The sequence below is a fragment of the Eublepharis macularius genome, chromosome 14 (assembly GCF_028583425.1).
Source record: "Eublepharis macularius isolate TG4126 chromosome 14, MPM_Emac_v1.0, whole genome shotgun sequence".
NCBI classification, from domain to species: domain Eukaryota; kingdom Metazoa; phylum Chordata; class Lepidosauria; order Squamata; family Eublepharidae; genus Eublepharis; species Eublepharis macularius.
Window position 1 is genome coordinate 60,679,179 of NC_072803.1, and position 25,583 is coordinate 60,704,761.

At 50.5% G+C, this 25,583-nt stretch overlaps 1 protein-coding gene across 1 annotated transcript in view; it reads right to left on the bottom strand.

The window, feature by feature from the left end:
* Positions 1-15,021, bottom strand: part of PRDM12 (PR/SET domain 12) — a 35,897-nt gene extending 20,876 nt beyond the window's left edge. The window contains exons 1-2 of the mRNA XM_054998608.1: positions 14,793-15,021; positions 8,626-8,816 (exon numbers count right to left, since the gene is read on the bottom strand). Coding sequence (XP_054854583.1) covers positions 8,626-8,816; positions 14,793-15,021 — 420 coding nt within the window. The remainder of the gene's footprint in view (positions 1-8,625; positions 8,817-14,792) is intronic.
* Between the last annotated feature and the right edge of the window lie 10,562 nt (positions 15,022-25,583).

The following is a 25,583-nucleotide window of genomic DNA, read 5'->3' on the forward strand; positions in this document are numbered from 1 at the left end:
AGAATCTCTAGACAAAAACGATGTGGCCAATTATTGTTCAGAGCAATAGTGCAGACCAACTCTTAAGTTTTCTTTGATAACTCCAGTGTTCTGGACCCTTTTCAGTCGAGGTTCAGGCTGTGCTAAAGGACGGAGATGGCTCTGGTGGCTTTAGTAGTACATTCTGTCTGAAAGTAGACAAAGGCAGTGCTTCTCTCTTGCTCCTCCTGGATTTACCTGAAGCTTTTGCCACAGTAGATCATGCCATCCTGTTGAGGCATTTGGAGGTAGAAGTAGGTATCAGAGGATCTGCCCTGGACGGGTTGAAATCATTCCTCATGGATCAGACTCAAAGGGTTGCTGTTGGAGACCAGCTACCCTCACAGTGTGAATTATCTTGCAGGATCTCACAGAGCGCAAACTTATCCCCCCTGCCATTCAACTCTGTGTAAAGACTTTAGGAGAAATAATTTGTAGCTATGGAATTGGATGCCTTCAATATGCAGATGACCTCAGCTCTATATCTCATTATCCAAATCCTCTAGTGATGCAGTTGAGATGCTTCCTGACAGCTGTGACCAAACGGTTGAAAACAAACAAACTGAAATTAAACCCAGACACAAGGAAAATGATGCTATTTGGGTAGGTGGAAATATTGAAGGACATTGTGCTCCCCACTTTCGATGGGGCTGAGTGGACTCTTGCAGACTAAGAGCCAAGCTACAAGTGACGCCTGACACAGGTTTGACACTTGTCAGCTTCCCTCAAGTTTTGATGGGAAATGTAGGCGTCCTGGTTTTACAGCTTGGCTCTCCATTACAGCTGCAAGACCAGGATGCCTACATTTCCCATCAAAACTTGAGGGAAGCTGGCAAGAGTCCAACCTGTGTAAGAGCCTGGGGGTTATGCTTGGTCCAGCACTGCTGCTATAAAAATGCAGCTTCGAATAATGCCTTGTACAAACTCAGTCTAGCCAAGAAGATGCCCCCTACCCTGACGCTGCTGATCTGGCCACCTGAGTCCATGACATGGTAATATTGAGACTAGATTACTGTAATGCACTCTTCATAGGTCTACCCTGGAAGTCAACTCAGAGACTCCAGTTGGTGCAGAAAGCCACAGCTCAATTATTATCGGGAGCTAGGTGCCATGTGCACATTACTTTCATTCTGCAATCACTCCATCGGCTACCCATCAGTTACCAGGCTCAATTCAAAGTTTTGGCTCTCACATACAAAGCCCTTCATGGCCATGTGTCCCCTCATACCTATGGGACTGCCTCTCTCTATAGGCTCCACCATGGCAGCTTCAATCATCTGAACAAGAACTTCAGCAGACGCCACCCTACAAACAGGCAAAATCAACAGCTGCTTGTACCCGTGCATTCTCTGTAGTGGCCCCCACCTTATGGAATGGCTTGCCTATAGTTGTCAGGAAATCGCCTTCTCTCCTGGCTTTCTGTAAACTGTGCAAAACTGAATTATTCAGGAGGGATTTTTTTAATACAAGTAATAAGCCTATGCTGTAAGGAAATGGTTCAGAGAGACCCTTTGATAAAGGGATAGGGACTGTAGACTATACTACTGTGTATTATCTGTTGCTGCAAGTATGCATCTGCTGGGTAGTTTGTGTGTCATTTAATATGTCATGTGTAATTGCTTATGTTTTCTTCATCTCTGTTTTAGATTCAGCTCTGTATTGAATTTCTGGTTGCTTGCACGTTTCTGCAATTTATGCCCTATTGCATTGTCTACTGATGGTGTTATGTTGTGTAATCTGCCTTGGGTCTCAATAGTGAGAAAGGTGGACTATAAATAATGTAAATAAAATAAAATTTGTGGGTCTCCCTGTCACTATATGTGGGGGTGACTGCTGGCTTGAAAGGGGCACCAGACCAATTCATGAAGAAGAGATCCATTAGCAACAGTGATTAAGGCAATCTGCCTCTGAATACTAGAGATTGGGAGATCACAGAGGGGCAAGAGTATTGCCTTCATGGTCTGTTTGCAGATTTCCATTATCAGCCACTGCTGAAACCAATTTGCCAGACTAGACAGACTCTGATTGAACAAAGCATTTCTTCATCTTGAGTGAGTCTTTGTGATTCCTCCCCTATATGAACAAGATTCAAGTCCAGTTGCACCTTAAAGACCAACCAGATTTCCAGACTATGAGCTTTCAAGAGTCAAAGCTCCCATTTTTAGACAGAAGAAGTGGAAGAAAAAAGGAGTCTTTAAATTTCAGGCAGAGGGTGGGAGGGGCATTGCAAATTATAGTGTCAGGAAGCTAGGTATAATACATATTATAATTAGTTTGATAGGGTAGAGGTGCAAAGTACAGAAAATTAGCATCTGTAGTGTGAGAAAAATTCAGTGTTTTGATTCAACCCTGGGGGATCCATTATTCCAAACTTGCAAATTCCAAACTCGGTTTCAGCAATCTTGTAGGGCAATTTCCCTTTGAAGTTTCTCTGTTTGAGAACTGCAACTTTTGAGTCAGCGATGGAATAGCCTGGAAGATTAAAATGTTCATCTCTAGATGGACTCCCGTATCTGCACTGAGCCTCTGATTCTCTGAGTTTGCCATGTGGAGTCTCTGGAGACAAGGCCAATGTGAGCGCTAACTGTCTTACACAGGTGGAGTGCTCTGAGTGAGTCCAGAAGTCTCCACTAAACAAAGTCTCAAACAAGCAAAGATAAACAGGATAGGAAAGAAAGGGAGAAAAATGAGACTCTCTAGCCATGAATTTCTAGGCTCCCTCTGTGGTGGGTTTCCCAACTCGCTTCTCCTATCTCCTTTGCTCTCTTCCTGGGCAGACCCATTCCTGTGCCATGGGGACTACATGCAGTGGGTACCCCTGACCTCCCACAAGAAATGTAATCTTACGGCAGTCAAGTGAGGAGAGGGTGTTTTCTCCGCTCTGTTACACATTTAGTACATTTCTTTATTGGGTGCGAACAAATGCACAATGCTTGCTTCAAGGCAGCTTTAAGACTTTAAGACCCTTCATGGCCTGGGGCCCTCAGACTGCATGTCCCAGTATAACCCCCTGCACCAGCTGCTTTCTTCAGACAGCCTCCACCGTAAGGTTCCCTCCCTCAGGACCACGTGCAGCTACAGCAAGATCACAAGCTTTTGCTACACTGGCACAGTCCTTTGGAAGGGCGTGCCAGAACAGGTGAGGTCAGTTTGCCAACCTCCAGGTGAGGCCTGGAGATGTCCTGGAATTACAACTGGTCTCCAGATTTCAGTTCCCCTGTAGAAAATAGCTGCTTTGGAAGGTGGACTTTATGGTGTTATACCACACAGACCTCCCTCCCCTCCCCAAACTTTGTCGTGCCCAGACTCCACCCCCAACTCTCCAGGAATTCTCATACCCAGAGTTGGCAACCCTAAGGTGAGGATGGCGCCTTTCCTTGCTACATTTAGGAAGCCATGGAAGGCACTCCTCTTCCAGACAGCATTTGGCAGAGGGCAAACTTCCCCAACAGATTTGGCTGTGAGTTCGCTAATCCTGTGTATTTTCATTCTTGTGCATTTTCAGTCTCAACCCTTTTCTATTCGTAATGTGTGTTATTTTAATTGGTTTTAATTTTGTTGGGCTATGCTTTACGCCTTTGTAACTCAGTCGCTGCCTAGTTCTCCTTGACTCCAAGGAGATAAGACAGATAGAAAGGGCTTAAATAAATAAATGAGCCTGCAGTCCTTGTCATTGTAGCCAAGGCTCAAGTCTGAAACAAGCAGTCCCTGCAACACTCCAGCTCTCTTGAGTCCGCCTGCGCCTGGCTGTTGGTGGCCCTTCAGAGCAGCAGCCCTTCAGTAACTCTGCTGAATAAGTAAAAGGACTGGTATGCCCAGCGCTTTTTTCCTGGGAAAAGAGGTGGAGGAACTCAGTGGGTTGCCAGCACAGGGGGCAACTCTCGGCAGGAGGTGATGCCCTTGGTACCACATGCGCACGCACAAAGTGCACACACACTCCCAGGACTGCACAATGATGTCACTTTGGGTCAGCTGGAACAAGAGAGGAGTTCTTTAAAGTTTAAATCACTCTTGGCGGCGCGGAGGGCAATCTCAACTCCCCTCTGTCTGGAGATCAGGGGGCGGGGCCACCGGCCATGTGACCATTTTCAAGAGGTGCCGGAACTCTGTTCCACCGTGTTCCAGCTGAAAAAAAGCCCTAGATATGCCAGAAAGTGACTTACAGCTAGCACACGTAAGGAAAATCCTGCTAAGGGTCGCTAACATCAAGTTCCCCTTTTCCCATGGGGCCACCAAGATCGATTCCATTTTTATCCTGCTCCTTCTCTGTGGAATTGAGAAACGAATACCTGATTCTCCCCTCCCCCAGGTTATCCACACAACGACCCTGTAAGGGAGGTTAAGCTGACGGAAGGTGGCCCAAGGTCAGCCAATGAGAGTCATGGCAGAGTGGAGATTTGAACTCAGGTTTCCCTAGCCTGATGCTCTAAACACTGTGCCACAAAGGCTCTCTTTCTCAGGTGCCGCCAGAAAATTCACAAGCAGGCCATGAAAGCAACAGCCTCCCCGTCAGTGTCTCCCAGCACCTTATATTCAAAGGTATACAATACCCCTAAACATGGAGGCTCCATTTAACTTATACCTTCGACAGATCCACCCCTTGTGAACTGATTTCATTCTCTTTTAAAGCCCACTTAGCCAGAGGGCCACCAGTGCAGTAAATCAGTGAACGGTGTGTTGTGTGAAGAAGCACTCCCTTCCCTCTCTGCTGAATTTTCCACCTTTGCATTTCATTGGGTGGCCCCTCCCAAGTTATAGTATTTGGAGGGAGTCTCTCTACCCGCTTTCCATGCATGTTTCATAAACCTCAAAAGGAGCCATTCAGTTCTTACTTAATTCTTTCACTGGATGGAACTGTAAAATGCTTTGTATCACCTCAGTCATGCCCTAGGAAAGCAAACCAATAAGCAAAAAAAAAATTTCCACTACTGAGACACCACCCCAGACTAAAAAGCAGTGGTAGCCACATTTGCTAGCAAGCAAGCCCAAACTTTAAATGGCACCCCACAAACTCCTGGAACAATTCCCGGATGACTGTGCCTAGAAGCAGCTTTGCCTCCCTTCATTCTTGGGGGCAGTGGAAGTGTGACGCTGAAAAAGCAGGCAGGATCACAAAGCTTTGATTTACGTAGCCACATGTAAGTAAGACTCAGAGCTTTGGGCTGCAGTCAGGAATGCCACAAATGTGTCTAGTACTTTATGCTTTGTTCCAGATATCTGTAATCCTAGTGCTATTACATTGTTCATTAGATGTTTCATCCTATTGGTTGCATTGACTTACGCTGGGTAATCTGACTGGAGTCTCAGCAAGAAAGGCAGAGCATAAATAAATAAACATCAAGACTTGACTATTGTAATGCACTATACGTAGGTCTCCCATCCAGATTAGATAGGAGACTCCAACTGGTGCAAAATGCCACGGCGCAACTGCTATCAGGAGCGAGCAAGGGCATGAACGTTACCCCCATTCTGCAGTCACTCCATTGGCTGCCTATCAGCTACCATGTTCAGTTCAAGGTCTTGGTTATCACATACAAAGCTCTTCACGGCCTTGGCCCAGCATACCTATGAGACCGTCTCTCTCCTGATGTTCCTCCACGGCAGCTTTGCTCATCTGAACAGGGTCTCCTGCAGGTGCCACCCTACACAAGGGTGAAATCAACTGCAGCCCGTATACAGAGGTCAGGAGAGCCCCACAAATGATGCAAAACCGAATTATTCAAAAAGGCTTTTTACTCAGATAGGAGGGCTGTATTGTAGGGAGGGGGTCTCAGACGCTCCACTAATGAGTTAAGAACCATAGACTTCACCACTATGTTGCCTTACGTACTATCTGTGGTCTTAAATATGTACTCCTATATACTACTTGTGCTTCATATTGTCCAGTGTCAGCCCTAGAATTGCTTATGTTCTGTTTCAGCATTTCTTCAACTCTGTATTGGATCCTTACTAAAGCTATGGCCCTTTCCACACTGCTTACCTTCACTCACGATGCGGAACATAGCGCTAAAAACGTGGAAGAACATGTTTTCTTGCGCGAGATTTGTGCGCAAATCTCACGCGAGAAAACATGTTCTTCTGCGTTTTTAGCGCGATGTTCCACGCCATTGCGAGTGAAGGTAAGCAGCGTGAAAAGGGCCTATGTCTTTGTAAACTTGTGTATATTTATCCTATAGTATTGTTTATGGAAATATCCTTGAAACTAACTGTACTGGTCTCAAATTGTGTAACCCGCTTTGAGTCTCAGTGAGAAAGGCAGACTATAAAGGACATAAATAAAATAAAAAATAAACACAGTAAACAAACAAATCTGACAAGCCTGCTGCTTGAGCACGGTGCATGGCTTCACTGCAAAAATGTGGCTCAAAACCACTTCCAATAAAAATCAAGGGAAATCTTCACATCCCTTAATACACCTGAGTCTCTCAGCTTCTTTACGAGTAGCAAATTTTTCTTTGAGCCTAAGGTTTCCCGAGCAACAGCCCACGGGCTTTAGCCTCCTGCAAAGCCACCAAGCCCCTGCTTGGATAAAAGCATTTTTGTCTTTAAGGTGCCGCACGTCTCCCCTTGGTTTTTTCTGCAGCTGACTAACACAGTAACTTCCCTTGTGGAATTAATTTTCTTTAATGAATGGGGTTTGTGTCCTGAATGGGCATTTCCCTCACAGGCAGGTTTGCAAAGTCCAAACTGCCCAGTGACGAGGCAAGTCTGGGACCGGGTCAGCCAGTGTTCGTTTGTTGTGCCAAACGAGGCCAGAAACAGGGAGACCAGGTTAAACCCTTTCCCCTCAGCGCCATTGCCCAGCATCTAAATTGCTCCCCAGAGCTGACTTTGGTGATGGACAGAGGGACCTGTGCGGGCTGGCTGAAGGCAAAGCTCCCGGGGCTCAGGGGATCTTTCTGGGGACCGGATGGAGCAGCAACACATCTCAGCTTCTCTTCCTTACCCTCTGCTCACGAGTTTCTAGATTAAGCCGTATTATAAGAGTACTTTCAGAGTCTCAAAAACATTCTCGGCCAAAGGGAAGTAAAACCAGCAGATCTGCTATTCCAACTTTTCATCATCCAAGGAGAACAATGCGCCACATGGCAGATCAATGCGCCACTGAAGGCTACCCACCAGTAAGTCAGTCTTCAATCTCTTGCCCATTCATAGCCATCTCCTGATGAGGGGTGTATGCATTTGCACAAAGGAACAAATCGTTGCTCCAGTGCATAAACTTGCTGCAGGCCCTTTCAGTGCTTTGCATGCTGATTTCATTATTTACTTGAGATCAGGCTACAGTTGCAGCTCTGCGCATGTTCTTCAGTGTCTGTGGGGTTCTGCACTGGGAAAACTGGCTTGCTTTTACTTTACTTTATTATTTTATTTTATTACCAGCTACATAAGTGTAAATACTTCTTTTTATAAGAACTGATCTACTTATTTAAGGGGAAAGGATGCTGGTGGGGTTCTCCTGAGATCCTTTGGATAGGGGTGGGGTGTGGCTTTATGAGTCTGAATTCAAAGGTTCCCCTGCATGGTGAAAACTAACACATTAAGAGAAAGCTGAGCCAGAATCTCTCTTTTTTTTTCTGCAGGTGCCCCAATCCAGAGAAAGGTGTGTTGATCAGTCAGGGGAGCATGCAGAGAGACCCTTCAAAAAGGTAAAAATCTCACTGATCAGCAGCTAGGGAGGACATGCAGCCCACTCACTGTTTCCATTCCCCCAAAGCAGACGGTCAGAATTTTAATCTTGTGCAACTAAAACGGTGCAAAACCAAATTATTCAAAAAGGCTTTTTACTCAGATAGGAGGGCTATATTGTTGGGAGGGGCCTCGGATGCTTCGCTAATGAATTAGGGACCATGGACTTCACCACTGTGTTGCCTTACATATTATCTGTTGCTTTAAACATGTGCTCCTATCATCTACCTGCGCTTCATGCTGTCTAATGTTAGTCCTAGAATTGCTAATGCTCTGTTTCAGCAGTTCTTCTACTCTGTATTGGATTCTCGCTAATGCTATGTCTTTGTAAACTTGTATTTATTTACCCCTATGGTATTGTTTATGGAAATGTCCTTGATATTGACTATACTACACTGTGTAATCCACCCTGAGTCTCAGTGAGAAAGGAGGTCTACAAATGACGATAGATAGATGATAGATAGATAGATGATAGATGGATAGATGGATAGATGGATAGATGGATGATGGATAGATGGATACCCACCCATGCCTGGCAGACTTTCCTTTAACAACAGAAGAAAATGGCAAAATGACCCCAGAGAGAGATTTCCCCCCTCCCATGCCAGAAGACTGAAGGCAAAGCTCTCCTAGGTTGGTTCGAAGTATTTTGTCATCACCTACCGGGCCAGGGCTATTGTCATGCATGTCCAAGACAAATCCCAGTGGTAGTGTGGGCCCTTGCTGCTGATAGCTGGAAATAATCTGAGTTTCTGCAGGGCATCAACGGCCTCCTCTTTGTGCCACCCCAAACAGTCATTTGGGAAGCATGCCCAGAAAACTGGCACTGAAACTGGCAGCTGCCCACGTTCCCTTTTTGCCAGGTTTTAAATGCCGGATCAGCAGTCTCCCCCACAGATTTGACTCTCCGTTGGCCCTTACCTCCCACATGAGATTGTTGTTCTTGCAAAGATCCACGTGTTCCGGGGAGATGATCCGGCCAGTGAAGGGTCCCATTTCTGTGCCAGCTTTGATCCAGGTTTTAGAGAAGATGCCCAGCCCTTCCCCAGGGATGGAGCTCTGGGCGATGATCACCTCCGAAGGAAGCACCAAACTGGATAATTTCTGAACCTCTGCAGGAGAAAGGGAGGAGAGGGATGGGGGAGGGGGTTGATAGAGAAGGAATCAAGGGATCAGCTTCCACTCGTGCTCGTGCGTCGATACTGTATTTGTGCGTAAAGTGCTGTTAAGTCGCAGGCCACTTCTGGTTAACCCACACCCGTTCATCACCTCATCAGGCTAATGTGGCCCCAGGTGTGTGCTGAAGTCAAATGACGGAGCAGCTTTGCAGAGGCCAAGGAAGTCTAGCCAGAACTGGCACAGGAGGAAAACTCTGAGAACCCGTCCTCCAAATACAACCTCGAGAAACGTGGGATGTCAATCAGTGAACAAACTGATGAGCATGAGTCAAGTCCAGCAACAACTTCAAGGCCAACCAGGTTTCTGCGGTATACGCTTTTTGAGAATCAAAGCAGCTTACGTCGTGGCAATCTGGTTGGCCTTTAAGGTGCTGCTGGACTCGAATCTTAACCTGGTCCTGCAGACCTTCTACAGCTGCCCACCTGAAATGAACAAATAATGTTGCCGCTGGGGCAAAATAATTTGCTTCAACCGCCAACACATGAGATTGTGTCTTCTCCGCACATCCTGGCTCAGTTCACATTTCAGAGCTGTTTAGGGATTGTGCTTATGTCAATACTGTGGCACTGAATGCTGGCGTAGCCTAACAGCCGAAAACAGGATAAGATCTGGTTTGCTGGATCAGACCAAAAGTCCTTCGAGCTCAGCATTCTGTTTCCATTATGGCCAGTCTCACAAGAAGGGTTGGAAGGACATAACTGCAGCTACTTGTCCCCTGACTTTTGAGATATAGTGCTTTGATATATGGAGGTTACATTTAGCTGTCTTGGCAATATCTGCCAAGGGAGCTACCCCTTTAGGAATCTGTGTAATGCTTTTCAAAGTTGCCTAAACCTGTAGCCATTGCTGCTGCTTGTCTAGAGTTCAAACCTCACTGTAGGTAAGCCACTGTGTGCTTGACTCTCAAAAGTGTATACCCTGGAAACTCTTGTTGATGTTTCAGGTGCTCCCAGACTTTAATCTTGCCTATCTATTGCAGACCAACACGGCTGCCCACCTAAAACTACCCCCAATCAGTGGCTGATAGCAACACAGGAATATTGTACAGAGTTTAAAGGTTGCTGAAAGACTACATTCAAAATATTCAGAAGCCTTGAAAAGCACTATATAAAATACTCCGTTTGATAAACGCATTTGTGAACTTGGAAGATCTGTTGGCTTGTCAAAGAAGTCTGATTGCAGAAATAATAAAAACAGGCAAGAACCCCTAAACTAATTCATGACCTTTGCGGGGCTTCTGATGCTCGATAGCTGGAGTCAGTACCACCACCAGCCACAAAAGCAAATAATCCATTTACCCAAATCCACATACAATGATATTTTCAATCTTAAGTGTTTTGCCAATAACTCTGTGATGCTTTGTTGGTACTCTGCATTCTCAGCTACAGTCCAAAAGGAGATAGGGACGTTAATTGCCTCGAGTGGCACAAGGGACTCCAGGGAATAACCAGGGATACAGATTGGGAATCTTCTTCCCAGCGAACCATCTGGGATGGGGGTAAAGGAGACCAACCCTGTGCCAGCAACCAGAGCGGTCTGGAGACGACGTGCTGCCAATTCACAGCCCCGCTGTCATCTCTCAATGTGGGCATCTTTAAACAGGATAAAAAGATGCTCACTGTGCACATGGTTGTGAGATAAGTGTCCTATGTTCAGTCATGAAAGAGTTAAATTGTTCTTCTGTTTATTTAGTCAGATAGTTTGTTAGCCTAGGACCACTTAGGCCTGGAGTAAAAGTTCCTGCCATAGAAGTCTTTAGTCTCAATGAAGGAATCTAGGATTGTCCATCGGATAAACCAGTTTATCCAGGTGGGGAGCAATTAACTAGCAACATATACTAAGGTTTTATTGCTCCTCGTTCAGTTCAGTTAAGTGTTCAGCTCACTCTCTAAGCTGTAGACAGCTTAGATGTAGACAGTTAGCTATTCCTTATTTTCTTACCAAATGTACCCTTTTCCCTGATATGTAGTAAAAGTATTTTTCTACAGCTAAAACCACAGAAGTCTGTCTATTTATTTCCAGTGTGCTAATATTAAACTCTGCAGCTTCCTTTTTAAATTTCACACCAACAAACAGGTGAATAAAGCACAACACAGAACCCAGTCTGTGGACCGGCTGAAAGGGAGCCTTTGGACTGAAGCAAGCGAAGTCCCTTGGAAGCTGCGGGTTAAACTGGTTCTGAATTCTCTTTTAACAGGGTGATGGGATCGGATCAGAAGATCAGTAATCACAATATGCAGAAAACGCAGGAAGGCCCTTGTGCCAGTTGAACAGAAAATGCACATAAGCTCTGCTCATCTTGCACAGTCACACAAACGCGCACCCGGACAGAACAAGGCGCATCGCTCAAGTAGTGTTGCAGGGGGTGAAATCAATTTGAGGAATTTCCTTCATTCCCAGAGGCCCCCCCCCCACACACACACACACCCAGATGAAGGTATTCGTGTGAGGTTCAAGGCACTTTGTCATCCCCAAGCAAGGTACGACCATCTCCTCTTGGCCTTCTCCCACATCTGGCTTCTTGGACCCGAGTCCGGTGGTGCCAGCCCAAAAGGGCATGCCAGTCCTCTCTCGTGCTGCTGGGGGCAGGGGGTGAACTGAGCCCTAGTCATGCAATGGTGCCCTCGTCGTTGCGGTGCCCCAGCATTTGCCTGGTGACTTACCCACAGCCCCCCTCCCCCCGGTTTTCTCAGTCGAGATGGCAAGTTCCAACAGTGTGTTCACAATGAACAGAACACAAAAGTCGCCTTGACAGGGCAACAAGACCCCTGGATGAAGCTGCGTTCCCAGGCTCTGCTTGGAGTCATGGTATATTGACGGGACAATATACGTAACTTCCATTTATGCTGTCAGCTCGGGCACATTTCCCATGCCTTCTCTTGAACATAAAAAGAGCAATGTCAGATCAAGTCTCAAGGCTCCACGACCGTCAGTCGGCTGCCTTCAGGAAGCCCCCGAGCTGGGCATGAAGAGAACAGCCCTCTGTCTCCCTCTTTGTCCCCCCCCAACCACTGATATTCGGCAGGACCATGCCTTGGCACATGCAAGTTCCATGTGAGTGGCCACCACTGCTGGGTATTTTAAGTGTACGTGCTTTTTAACTCTTAGTAATCTCAGCACACACACGGTAACACACAACAGATGCAAGACAGGATAAACAACTATCTGCACAGCATACACAAACGGCGCCCTCCCCCCATAGACCTTCACACCCCTCCATTTCTTTCCCTGGCACACAAATCACTTACCTCATTGAACCCTAATCTATAGAGCACATCATGCATGTACACTAAAAAAAAAGATGCTGCACACCACAAAATAACCCCAAATATGAGCAGAGAGGGGCTCTTGCCAGCTGTTAGCCATGATAAACAGAACCTCCATCTTCAGATGCAGTATACCTCTGTATTATTGAATGAGTTCATTTTATCAGCTAGATAGACTGTAGCGGTCAGTTTTTCAAAAGGCTAGCACCGAATGCCTACAGCTGGCGGGAACAGAGGACAGTGGAGGGCTGTAAGCCTTCATACCCTGCTTGCATACAACAGGACAGTGGACCGAATGGCTTTTTTGGCCTGCTCTAGCAAGGCTTTTTGTAAATCCACGCACACCTCTGGACACAACACCACATTCATCAATGCAGCAGGCACCCACCCATCCTCGCCTCTCCACGGTGCACCATACACGTTATGCCTCGAATACACACTCCTCAGATGTACCATGAACATGGACACACCGCGCCCAGAAACCCTGACCTGAACAACTGTGCACTGGACACTCCTGTACAGGCCATACATACCACGCACCTATATGGGTCATGGCAGAGTCACCCACATGCTAGCACGTCAGTCACACCTATGCTCCGTGGTGCTCACAGCTGCCCCACACACATCTCTGTGCCCCTCTGGGCTCCTCACCCACCTAGCGGGTCCCAAATGCAACTGGAGGCTCTAGGTTCAAATCTGGATGCCCAAGAGAGGTTGGTTGGCCCTTAGTTGCCATCCCGATAGGAAGCAGCGGGCCCTGTCCCAGCCAGTCCTCCTGGAAGTGGCTCTGCGGTCATCTTTGCTGCTTTCCATACCTCCCATCCCCCTAAACTCCAAGCTCCTCTCCGAGACATCCCCCCCGTCTCCTCTTCCTCCTGTGACCCCTGCCACATGGCAGAGACTTTCGTCCCCCGCAGAGCTCTGCGCCACTGCCTCTACCCACCCACCCACCGGGTCCTGGCCGGTCCCAGAGCATATTCTGGGGGCTCCCCCAGTTCTCCCCATCCATCTCGGAGGTGCCTTCGCTCCCAGGCACGGTGTGTGCATTCCCGTGCACCCTGTGGGATGTGTGCGTGGAATCAATAACCTTTTACAAGACTCCCCTCCCAGGCAGCCAGAGGAAAGGACCTGGGAAAACCAGTGCGCCCAGCACAGAGAGGTCTGCGGCTGAGAAAAAGGGGGTTAAACGGTGCCTATTGCAGTCCATAAAGCAATTTGTCACGCTGTTTAAAGTGATCCGCATTCATTCAAGTCACTTGGAAGGAAAATCGCTAATTCTAAATTCATTAGCCTGCGAAGAATGCTGTTGCCGAACATTGGGGTCTGAATGGCCAAAGAAACGTGTTTTAAAAGGCCCAGGAATTTCGCTTTACAAAATGGGAGAGATTAGCTGGATGACATCCCCTGAAAGGCGACAGAAAGGAGTTTTCATGGCAAATTAAGAAAGGAACAGAAATCTTCGAGGGGGGAAGAGCGAGAGGGAGCGGGCGGGGGAGCGGGGAGCCCCCGAGGTGCCGGCGGCGAGGGAAACGGCCCGGCCCGGGGCTGAGGATGAATGGCCACGGAGAACTTGAGACGTTGGGGAGAAAAGCAGCGCTGCCCGGCCGCCCCCCCGGCCTCCCCCCCTGCCCTTTTAAAGCCCGGGGTTTGAGGGGGGGGGCTTTCCCAGGTCAGGCCCCAGTTAACTCCATGCATTTCCAGCAATGCTCCATCAGTCAAGTGCTATTACACGCCCAAGAAGGCGCTCAATGCCCCGGCCGGGGAGAGCCAAAGGCGCCGAGGGCAGCGGGGGGAGGCCAGAGCGGAGAAGTCAGGGAAGGCGAGCGGGGCGGGCGGGCGAGCGACGGGGTGGGAAAGGAGCCGCGACGGGGGGAGAGGCGGGGGGGGCAGCGGGGGGGGGGGCTCTGCTCGCTGGGACGAGGCCGGGGGGAGAAGCAGCCGGGCCAGAGGCGGAGGGGCAGCCGGGGCGGCCGGAGACCCTCTTGGGGTCAGAATGCTGAGCTCGAAGGACTCGGCCGTCGGGGAGAAGCTTCACTCTGCCCGGGAGGCCCGGGAGAGGCAGGCTTGCAACTCGGCCCCGGGGTGCGGGGGGGGGAGACCTGGCTGGATTCCACCCGGGGTCGCGCCCGCCGTCGGGGCTCGGTCGCCGGGGGAGGCGTCGGCCCTCCCAGGCGCGTTCGGTTCGTTTCAGGGCCCCCGACCGACGCTGAGCTCGGGGCCGGGCGAGAAGCGACGCGCCGGGGGCGCCCTCCGAAAAGCCCAGGCGGGAGCGCACCTGTTTGGCAGCGGCCGCGCCTTCGGCTTGTCTTCCTTCCTTGCGGCTCCGTCCGGAGCCCGGCTTGGCCCGACGGCGGGACGCTGCGGCTTGCCTGGGGAAGAGGCCCGCGGCAGACGCGCCGCCCCCCCGGCCCTGGCTGCGCTCCGGCCCCGGGGACAGAGCCCGCTTCGAGCGCCGCCGCCGCCGCCGCCACAGGCGCGCCCTCCCGCTGCCCCCCGCCCCGCCCCGCCCCGCCGTGGGCACGATCCGCCCCGAGGCAGACGCGCGCCAAGTCCCGCCACCGCCCGCCGCAGACGCGCCCTGGCCGCGGGAAGCCCGACGGGTGCGCGGCCGCTCGGGCCGGGCCGGGCTGTGGCCTCACCCACCTCCGGAGAAGGACTGGGCCAGCACCTCGGCCGTGAAGGCGGTCTTGGGGTTGCCGTGGCCGGCGCCGTTCTTCTCCTCGAAGAGCTGCTCGCCCAGCACGTTCCTCCAGCGGCCGTAGAGGAAGCTGTGCAGGATGTCCGACGTGATGACCTCGGCCAGCGAGAGGCTCGGCGGCTTCAGCCCGCTCTTGAGCACCAGGGCCTCCGCCGGCAGCACCGAGCCCATCATGGGGGACGCGGGCCAGGCAGGCGGGCGGGCGGCGGAGGGCTGAAGTGGAGCGGCCCGGCCGGGGGCGCCGGTTCCTGGCCGCTGGGCAACTGGCAGCTCCCGCCTGCCCAAATTCTGGGGCTGCTATATATGCGCTCCAGTGACCTCCCTAATTGGTTATTAATGGCCCCCTCCCCTGACGTTGCCGGCGAGACTGGCGCGGCCAGAATGAGCCAAACCTTCCGCGGGGCGGGAGAGGGGGGGGCGGAGGGGGGGGGGGAGGCGGAGGGCCGGCCCCTGCGAGCCCTCCCGGAGCCCACCAATCCAGAGCGCCAGAGGCAGGGAACGATGCGCCCCCGGCACCTGCCAGCCCGGCGCCTCTCGGCGAACCTGGCCAGCCGGCGGCTCCGTTCAAGGGCAGGGAGGAGGCTTCCTTTGGGGGTGTCGGCTGGCTTGTTTTGAAACAAAGATCCTCCCCCCCCTCAAAGAGCCCCTTCGCCCCTTCCCCCAGTTCTGGACCGGGACGGGTTCGTCTCCTGCCAGGCGCGGGGCTGAGCTGAGCGAGTTTCTCTCGGGAGGCTGATGGGGAAGAGCCCGTTGAATGAACTCCGCAGACCGAGCGGAGGGGAAACAACCCCAGAGCCGGCCGAGATTCAAGCGACCGCGAAACTGACAACGCGCGTTTGACCCGGGCCGGGAAACCGACACGGGCGCGCCGCCGGAGCCCAGCCCCGAGGGCCCTCCGGCTGCCCGCCGCCCCGCCGCTCCCCCCCGGGCTGCTCTTCTCCGGGTTCTTTCCCGACCCCGGACCCCGCTCGGGCCGCTGCCTCTCCGGGCAGGAGGAGGTCTTGGGGACGCCCCGCGGGTGGAAGGAAGCCGGCAGCCCTTCCCGAAGACGCCGCCTCGGCCGTCCCCGCGTCCGAAGACGGGCCCGCAGGGCGCGTGTGAAGGCGAAAGCGGGTCGCGGCGCTGCTGCGGCCCGCTCGGCCAGCCCGCCTCTTCCGCGGGATCCAGTCGCCGGGCAGGTCCCCCTGGATCCCGCTCCGGTTCGGCTCCGTCGGTTAAGGCTTCGCGCCCGTTTCACTTTTTAACGCCCCCGCCGTTCGCGTTCCTTCCCGAAAGAAAACCGCGGTGGCCTGAAAACAGAGAGCCCGGGAGGCGGAAGAGCGCTTTGGTTTTTTCGTTTCGAAAACGATTTTTCCATGAATATGCCTCGAACGCAGGAGTGGGGTTTTTTTCCTCCTTAAAAGAGAAACAGCTTCACCCACCCCCCAAATTGCGACGCCGTCTTCCTTTGTCTAAAACGAAAGGTTGTTAAATCCGGAGTGAAACTGGATTAAAGGAACATGTTCAAAAATTTCCGATCTGACCGATTTATCGAGAATCAGAATTATTCATCTTAATGTAATAATGATCTTTATATCTATATATTGTAACAGAATCAAAATGAATAAATTTTGTGGTGCGGGTTGTCTCTCCCCCCCCCCCCCCAACGCCCAGTTTCTCCTGCGGCGCCGATTAACTCGTTTCATCGCACTAAACAGTTTCAACGCCGTTTAAACACACACAAGACATTTTCTCGGGCTGTCTCCTCTCTTTTCAACCCTCTTTCCAGAACCGGACCAGCCTCCAAATAACTTGTTTATAAATACTTTACAAAATAAGTGTCCGCAGGTGTCTTTAACGCGAAAGGGGTTTTAAAATTTCTATTTGGGAACCAAGCAAGGTTTTGATTGATGGGATGGAAAAATGGTTTAAAAAATAGAATTATACAGGGAAGCTGCCTGTATTCTCCCCTTACTTAAATACTTTTCGGGAGGGAACAGATCCTTTGTGGGGAGGGAGAACAATCAGCACGTGCGATCCTAGGACTACTCGGAAGTAAGCGCCAATGCTGAGATTTACTTCGGAGGAAAGGGTGCAGACGGTCCAAACAGACAAGAATTTGACCATCGGGGCTCTGGGGTCTGGTGGGCGGGCGAGAAAGGGACTCTCCTGTCGGACTAAAATTCGGAGTTTGTCTCTTTTTCAAGCAAATCGAATTACTCTGGATGCCGCTTTGGAAGCTCCATTTTCGGCGGCGGCGAGGGGGGGGGGGTTGCAAACAGACCCACAAAAGCCCAATAGGTTTCTTTTCAGAACGAAAGCCCGAAGCAACGCCGGCTTGGGACTCGGCAGGTTCTTACGTCGGTGCTCCTGAATCCTCCTTTCTAAAGCAAAAGTCACGTTCCCGATGATTTGACAGCACCGACACCGACCTGATCGCGGGGAAAAAATAAAAATAAAAGCGGACGACGAGGGAACGGGGAAATCCCATTTGTTTTTTAATGTACAGAAAATAAGACATTTAGAAGGAAACGGATTTGGTAATTAATTGGGTATTTTTAAAATCGTGTATCTTGCGGGGAAAGGGAGGAATCTGCATTCAGCCGTAAACGTACGAAATAGAGAGAACTCGTGCCCGGCTCGTTGCGCGTTCTCAAGATCCGTTAACCCGGGATTGGTCATCTCGCAAGGCACTTTCGGCCCTCTTTGTCGCCTGCCCCATCGGAGCGGTTGCAACGCAAGGTGTCGCGGGGTGAGCGCGGACATCGAAGCGGGGCCGGTGGATTCACACGTTACTTGATAGGTTAGCCCAGGAAATTAGCTGGCTACACGCGGTCCCGGCTCGGCTCGGGATCGCGGCGCTGAGGCTGGCAAGAGGCAGGGAAAAGGAGAATGAACGGATTGGGGGGCAGCGAACGGGGATTCTCGAACGCGTCCCGCCATGCTGCACAGGCACGCCAACACGCGCGAACGGCTGTGTTGATACGCGTCTTTGGAACGTGGGAAGAGGCCATTCCTTGGTGTTGATTCAGGGATTTTTAAATTCTTATCCCGGAGAAGGGAACTGACTCCTCTTTCTTCCCCAACGTTGCCACCTTTTTTTCTTGCTCCTGCTCCTCTGCCAAGCGTACCGAAGCACCTTGAAGTCCGTTTCAGCGTATCGGGCCGCGCGTTCGAAGCGCAGAAAGGCGGCGACGCTCCCCTGGGATGAAGGGTGGGCAGGACTGAGGATGAAGGGGGAACGCCACGGGCGAGGACGAGGCCGTCTTGCGGGGCTGGCAGTGCCCCCAAAGGGTTAACGTCAGGGCGGGCACCGGCAGGGTTGCCAGCTTCAGCCTGCCTCCCTAGCTGCGCCTCCAGGGAGTCGAGGTCCGCAGGCGGCTGGCATCTCCGCTCAGGTGCCCGCAAGAAGGCGTCGCTGGCCCGCGGGCAACCCTTCCGCCCGAGCCGGGCCGCGAGGGGGTGGCGGGCGGCGACTCTGGGCTTCACGCCCGGCGCTTTCCCCGCTGCGACTCGCAAGCTCTCGGCCGCCCTTTCTCCCGGGTCGCTTGGAGAGGACTTTCAAGCGGGTCTACTCAGAATGTTACTCTAGTCTAGTCAGTGGTGCTTACTCCCAGGAAAGTGTCCTTAGGCTTGCCTTTCCTTCCAAGCACCTGAAAGGGGGACAAAGAGGGATTCAGCCAGGAGAGAGAAACGGGGCGTTGGCAAAAGATGCCTCGCCCTGGCATTCCGCTTGGCCCTTCGGGGCACGGGCGCCCGGCAGAGGTGGGCAGAGGTGGGCAGAGGGCTCCCCGACTGCCCGGGGCGGGGGGCTTCCTCGTGCTGCAGGGATCTGTGGGGCTCCCCGGAGGAAACCGAGTGTCCGCCGAGGAACCCCCGTTCTGCGTCCCGGGCTGCGCTCCAGGCAGAAGCGCGGAGGGCTGGGACACGGGAGCGGCGCCTGCCGCGGCGCCACTGCGGAGCTGCCGGTGCTGAGTCGGCCTCCTGAGCCAGCCACACCAGTATCGCCTGCTCGGACTGGCAGCTTCATCCCCGGCGCTGCCCAGGGCCGGCCCGGCAACTTTCTGCGCGCAAAGCAGACGCGCCGCAGCCCCAGGCCAGACAGCGCCCCACACTTTTCCGAAACAAGATCCCCGCCTGTTTGCACCTGAGAGGCCGCCTAGATGTCCAGAGTCAAAGCTCCCCTTGTCTGCCTCCCGAAAGCTCATCCCCTGGAAATCTCGTTGGTCCTTAAGGTACAACTGGGCTCGAATCTTGCTCTTCAGACCACCCGAATACTGTATTTCTAAACGAAAGAACACTCGACGCAATGCCGTCTGTCCTGCAGTCCTCCTCTACACACTCCCCTGTAAAGCCGCTGTTCAGGAGGAGCCAGTGGTAATGTAGTGGTTTATTTTATTATATTTATGTCATTTATATCCCGCCTTTCTCACTGAGACTCGAGGCGGATTACACAGCATGAGATTAGTACAGTCAATATCAAGAACATTTCAATAAACAATAGATGCAAGTTCCCAAACACACAGCATTAGCAGGAATCGAGTACAACATAGTGGTGAAGTCTACGGTTCCTAACTCAGTAGCAAAGCATCTGAGACTCCCTCCCTACAATACAGTCTGCCTGAGTAAAAAGCCTTTTTGAATAATCTGAATAAACTCTAAGAGACTACGGTTCACATCTTCTGCAACAGACGTTTGCTGTGCAACCTTAGGCCAGTCACATACTCTCAGCCTACTTGCCGGGTTGTTGTAAAAATAAAATGGTGAAGATTCATGTAAGCTGCTTTAGGTTGGGGGACACAGTATAAAAGAAGTCAATAAATCAATAACAGACTGCTCCTGCTCAGAAACTGCTGTGCAAAACTCCTGCCTCCAGATCTCTCTTCCCCGCCAGTAGTCCTGGGTGATTGGAAGTACTTCTCTGGGTTAGGCTACAGACTCAGGGCCAATGGGAAACTGCAACAGTTATCATTCTGCTAGGCCTACTGCCCTCACTAAGCCTCTGAACAAGCTGATCTCTGGCTTTTTGGCTACTGTCTTGGGGTGGGGATGTTTCAGTATTTCCGAAGTGATGCGTAAAGAAAACAATTATTCTAACAACTGTCCCTTGCACAGCCTTTGATGCTAGTTTCGTGTTTCTGGCCAGGCTGTCCTGAGGAAGGTGAGACCTGTCACCTCAAAGGACATTTGCAGGCAGATATAATAGGAGAGAATTTTGGCAGATGTAATTTTTTACATGAGTAGGAAACGCTGCATCTTCTGAAATCCCCTTTGAAGTAACCATGAAAGAGAAAAGGCACAGAGGCTGGTTTAATTCACATCTCAGTAAAGTTGCCAGGCATAGAAGTCATAAAGAAAGGTGTTCTGAGGCATGGGCGGGGCCACATGGTCCACACAGCACCATGTTCACCATGTGCCACTATGGGGAAGCACTAGAAAGCACATTCCATGTGGTGGCCACAGTGTGAAGGCTGGCCTTGCCAATGGTCAAAGTTGACTGGAATTCCAAGGCCACCCAAAACACACTTCTGGAAGGAGGCACCCCTAATAGGCATAGCAGAGTTGTGTGATCTGGGAGGCTGCTGGTTCTGATGTCACCTCCGCCACATATTCAGTAGGCGGCCTACTTCACAGGGGCATTGTAAGGATTACCAAGACAACGCAGAGGGTTGCACTGGGAGGCATCATGCTTCAGTAGGTGAAGTGCTTTAACCACTGAAAGCACCACATCAGTGTTAAGGGTTTTTAAAAAATTATTATGCTGAGTATTCTATAATGGCTGTTCAGCTAACGTGGATTCACCTGGCCAAACTGGGTCCCATTCTGCTTGCATTCACCTCTGTCTGCTGTGATCGAACCTGCGCGGGGCTGCTTCTGAGACAGTTCACAAGCTTTCATTGGGGCAAAACGCATCAGCATAATTGTGGGCCACTTAGAAGGGAGACACCTGGCTAGTCTTCAAACGTCCACAGCAGCTGCCCCTCCCCTTCAGGGCTTTATTCAAAGTGCTGATGGGGATTACCTTTCAGCCCTCAAGGACTGCCTGCTCCTCTCCATGCCTGCCCATCAGCTGAGATCCATTTAAACTCCCCCCTCTCTCTGACATAAGGTGCATATTGTTTAGGAGCCAGGTCTTCCTAGTTGCACCCCCCACCCACTCTTCACTGCTTGCCCCTTGGCCATTTCCTCAAATTTTCAGCACCACCACTGAGATTCTCTTTATTTTCTTTTGATGAGCTGATTGCAGCTTTTCTTTTGGAGGTAGCTGGATAGTTTGAGCCAAGTTCTGCACTGACCTGCCTAACTGATTTCGCTAAAATTTAATATTATTGGAGCAAAGTTTGTTTCAAACTGAGAAAAGGATAAGAAATCAGACCAAGGGTCCATCTCACTGCACTGGCCAGCCAAGTCCTTCTGGGAACCGACCCAGTCTTTTGGCCCAGTATTCCAAGACATATTGCCATTCAGCCTGGAGGTTCCATTCAGCTATTGAAGAATATTTATCTCCACCTTATCTTTGCAAGCTGAAGGCAACTAACAGCACAGACAAAGTTGCAAGGGATACAGATAGCAGAAGCATCCAGCACCAAATGAAAAACCGGCTCACAGCTTTTTCTGCCCTGGCCCCGGCCTGGTGGAACGCTCTCCCGCTGGAGATCCGGGCCCTGTGGGACCTGTTACAGTTCCACCGGGCCTTCGGCTGAGTGCCAGCACGTGTCCTCCTTCTTCCATCTAAGACCACCACTTCTTCTGGGGCTGCCCTCGGCCATCTGCTATGCCCATATATGGACTCCCAATATTTGTTTAAATAGCCTGCTCCTGGACTATTTTAATGATTTTTTAAAAAATTATTGTTGATTTTATGTTTTTGTGATTTTAATGTATTTTTTAATGTTGTTAGCCACCCTGAGCCCATCTGTGGGGAGGGTGGGGTATAAATCGAATAAAATAAATAAATAATAAATAAAATATGCAGTTGAAAACCAACACATATAGAAGATGCTAGCTGCTGCCAAATGGACCCTGCTAGGTGAGGGGACCACCAAGAGCAGCTTGTCAGAGGAGAACAGCTGCCCCACCAGAATAACACACACACACCCTTCATTATGGCATGGCATGCCTCAGGCTGGTTTTCATTTGCAATGTTTTTCCAGTTCTGTAACCCTGGTCAAATCAAGCCTGAATTCTTCCTAGAAGTTAAAATGACAAAACTGAGGCTGCCGTACTTTGGTCACATCATGAGAAGACAAGATTATCTGGAAAAGTCAATCATGCTAGGAAAAGTGGAAGGCAGTAGGAAAAGAGGAAGACCCAAAATGAGATGGCTTGACTCAGTCAAAGAAGCCACGTCCTCCAGTTTGCAGGATCTGAGCAAGTCTGTTAAGGATAGGATGTTTTGGAGGTCTTTCTTTCATAGGGTCATCATGTGCCATGTGGTGGGGAGGGCGGAATAAAAATGGAAATAAATAAATAAATGAATAAAATAGGTCAGAGGCGACTTGACGGCACATAACACACACACACACACACACAACCCTAGTCCTACTGCATTTTTATTGGCAGCCCTTGATGTCCACTTTTCAGATTTTGTAATCCACCTTGAGTCTCAGTGAGAAAGGAATGAAGAATGAAGTTAATATTATTAATAAAAATAACATTAGGAGATGCTGTTTCAAGAAGCCCCGTCATGCAGAGTGGTAAGCTGCAGTACTGCAGCCCAAGCTCTGCTCACAACCTGGTAGGTTGTGAGCAGGTTCAGGTAGCTGGCTCAAGGTTGACTCAGCCTTCCATCCTTCCAAGGTCGATAAAATGAGAACCCAGTTTCCTGAGGGTAAAATGTAGATGACTGGGGAAGGCAATGGCAAACCACCCCATAACCAAAAGTCTGCTAAGAAAACATCGTGATGTGATGTCCCCCCATGGGTCAGTAATGATTCAGTGCTTCACTGGATGACCCCAAGTTCTTTTATTAGAAGAGGGAGAACATCTTCAAGACTTTTATTTTATCCTTCCCCTTAGGGGAAAAAAAAGCGTTTCCCCATACGGGTCCAACCTTTTTGATCCTTTTAGGTAATCTGTCGGGAGTGACTATCGTAACAACAGGACTCTTCAAATGGGGATCAGATGGTTAAAAAATTTAGCCATTAAACAACCAACAACAACTCTTGATCCAAAGGATTTTAGTAATTACAGGCTAGCCTCAAATTGACCATCCTTGTGTGAAGTACTTGAAAGGGAAGTGGTTCCTCAACTCCAGGTGTTTCTGGATGGGATGGATTACCTTGATCCTTCTCAATCTGGGTCCAGGCCTGGGCAGAAGCCACCTTGGTTGCTGATCAATTGATGGGGAGAGGACACTGGCTCTCTTGCCTCCCTCAGTAACTTTTGATACTATTGACTGCATTGCCTTCCCAGAATGGGTTGGGGGGTGCTATTTTTCAAGGTCTCCTTTCCCCCTGTTGGGCAGGTGGGGGACTGCTGCTCTGTCCATGGCCTTTGACCTATGAAGTAACGTAGGATGGAGTCCATCTTCTCCTATGCATCTGTGTGAAGCAGCTGAGAGGGGTCATCTGGAGATTTGGAACAGAACCTCTGGACCAACCTTCTCCATGTCCGTGGTTGGACTTTCCTCTAGCAATCCTTTCTTCTTCCCTTACAGACAGTTGGAGCTCCCATTCCTGCCTCTACTCCGATTTTGCTGCTCCACAGCCCAGAGTTCCCCAATTTTGCAGTGGTTTGGACAAGATGCAGGACTATTTTTGCCACAGTTCAGAGTTCTAAAGGATGTAACAAGTTATCACATTGTATTGGAGTTGCCTTTTTAAAGAGGGGGCACCAAACAGACACAGCTAAAAGGAGAAAGGGTCAAGCTAAAAGACCCCAATCAAGATTTGTTTTCATTTCTTGCCTCAGCTCAGACGTCTCTAAGTAAGTAGTTAGACCAGGAAGAAAAGATCCTGAAGTTCAAAACTCTTGAGTGTTAAGTGAAAGCCATGTTCTGAATTATTCCAAGAAAAAATGTCCTAAGAAAATCGATTCATTTGAAATGTGGTGCTGGAGGAGAGTTTTGCGGATACCATGGATGGCCAAAAAGACAAATAAGTGGGTAGTAGATCAAATCAAGCCTGAATTCTCCCTAGAAGCGAAAATGACACAACTGAGGCTATCGTACCTTGGTCTCATCATGAGAAGACAAGATTCTCTGGAAAAGTCAATCATACTAGGAAAAAGTGGAAGTAGGAAAAGAGGAAGACCTCAAATGAGCTAGCTTGACTCAATAAAAGAAGCCATGTTGTCCAGTTTGCAGGATCTGAACATGTCTGTTCATGATAGGACATTTTGGAGGTCTTTCATTCACAGGGTCACCATAGGTCAGAGCGACTTGACAGCACATAACACACGCAAGATGTCCTTGGCCTTCCCTCAAAACCATACTGGCAGTCTCGGTTAACATGGAGTCATCCCAGCACCAGAGGGCTCCCCTGCCATTTTCAAGGCAGAGATAGCCAGGCCTGGCCTTTTACCTGAGGGGAAAACAGCACTGTAGACCGGAAACACCGACTTGAGACCAGTTCCCAAGTGTTGGTCCAGCCACTTATAGGGTGACCAGGACATGTCCTTTGTTTTGCTGATGTCCAGGCGCCTTTTGTTTCAGTTCTTGAAAATGTTCTTTTTTCCCTTTGGGAAGCTGAGCCTATTTCGCCCTACAATCCTGCAGCGGAGAGAAGCTTCCGTTTTGCCACCAGATAAATCTGGGCCTGGTATGGCCAAGGAACCAGAGAGGAGGTTATGGAATTGAAAGTGAAGGGGAGAAACTGGGAGTATATCAAGCCGCCACGCCCCAACCCCAGCCAGGAGCCACCTCCCCACCCTTGGCCTCAATCACCACAGCCCAACACTACAGCAGGGGAGCCATTCTGGTCTTCATACCACTGAATCCATTTTAACAGAAAACGCCAGTTCTTACCAGTTTCATTCAGACCAGATATGCTCCCACTGGCTTCAGCCAAGGCCCCGTTGGCTGCCACGACCAGCGCCTGACCCTAAAGCTCTGTAGCTGTCGCCCCCTCCCCTAAAGTCTTCAGTGACTTGGCCGGGCATTCTCAAGGCCAGAAATGCCTTCTCCCTTGGCCTAGAGAGAGCCTAGCTAGTAGCTACCTCCCAAAGTGGGACTCCAAGGCCTTGCTGAGTGTCCTTCTCCCAGGCCACTGACCAACACAGACTTCTCCTCACTGACCTCTCCTTCAGTCTTTTATTGGCCTCTTCCCAATCATGCCTCTGAGCTTACTCCCAAGGAGATCTTTTGCCTTGAGGAGGCCTTTACCCCCAAGGAGGCCAGTGCTGGCAGACATTCTTCCTTCCTGCCCCTTAGTTACCACCAGAGGCCTGCTTGGCTGACCCCTCTTCAGTGGCTGTGTGGCTGCCCCTCATGAGGATACCCCGCGCCCCACCTTTCACCGCCCAACTTGGGCTCCCTGGACAGGGTAACCTGAGGACATGGTTGCCGATTCTGGGTTAGGAAATTCCTTGAGAGTTGGGGGGTGGAGTCACAGGGAGGGTGGGGCTTAGAAAGGGGAGGGACATCTGCAGGGTTATCCTAGTATATAAAAAACAAGACATATTGGCAACGACTTGCTTTTTATCCTCGCGCAGGCGCATTGCCAATGACTATGGCCTCGAGGCCACTACAAAGCGCCTGCTTGCCGCCGGGAGGGGGCCTGCTGAATCACTTTCCTAGAGTCCCTTGTATTTTTTCA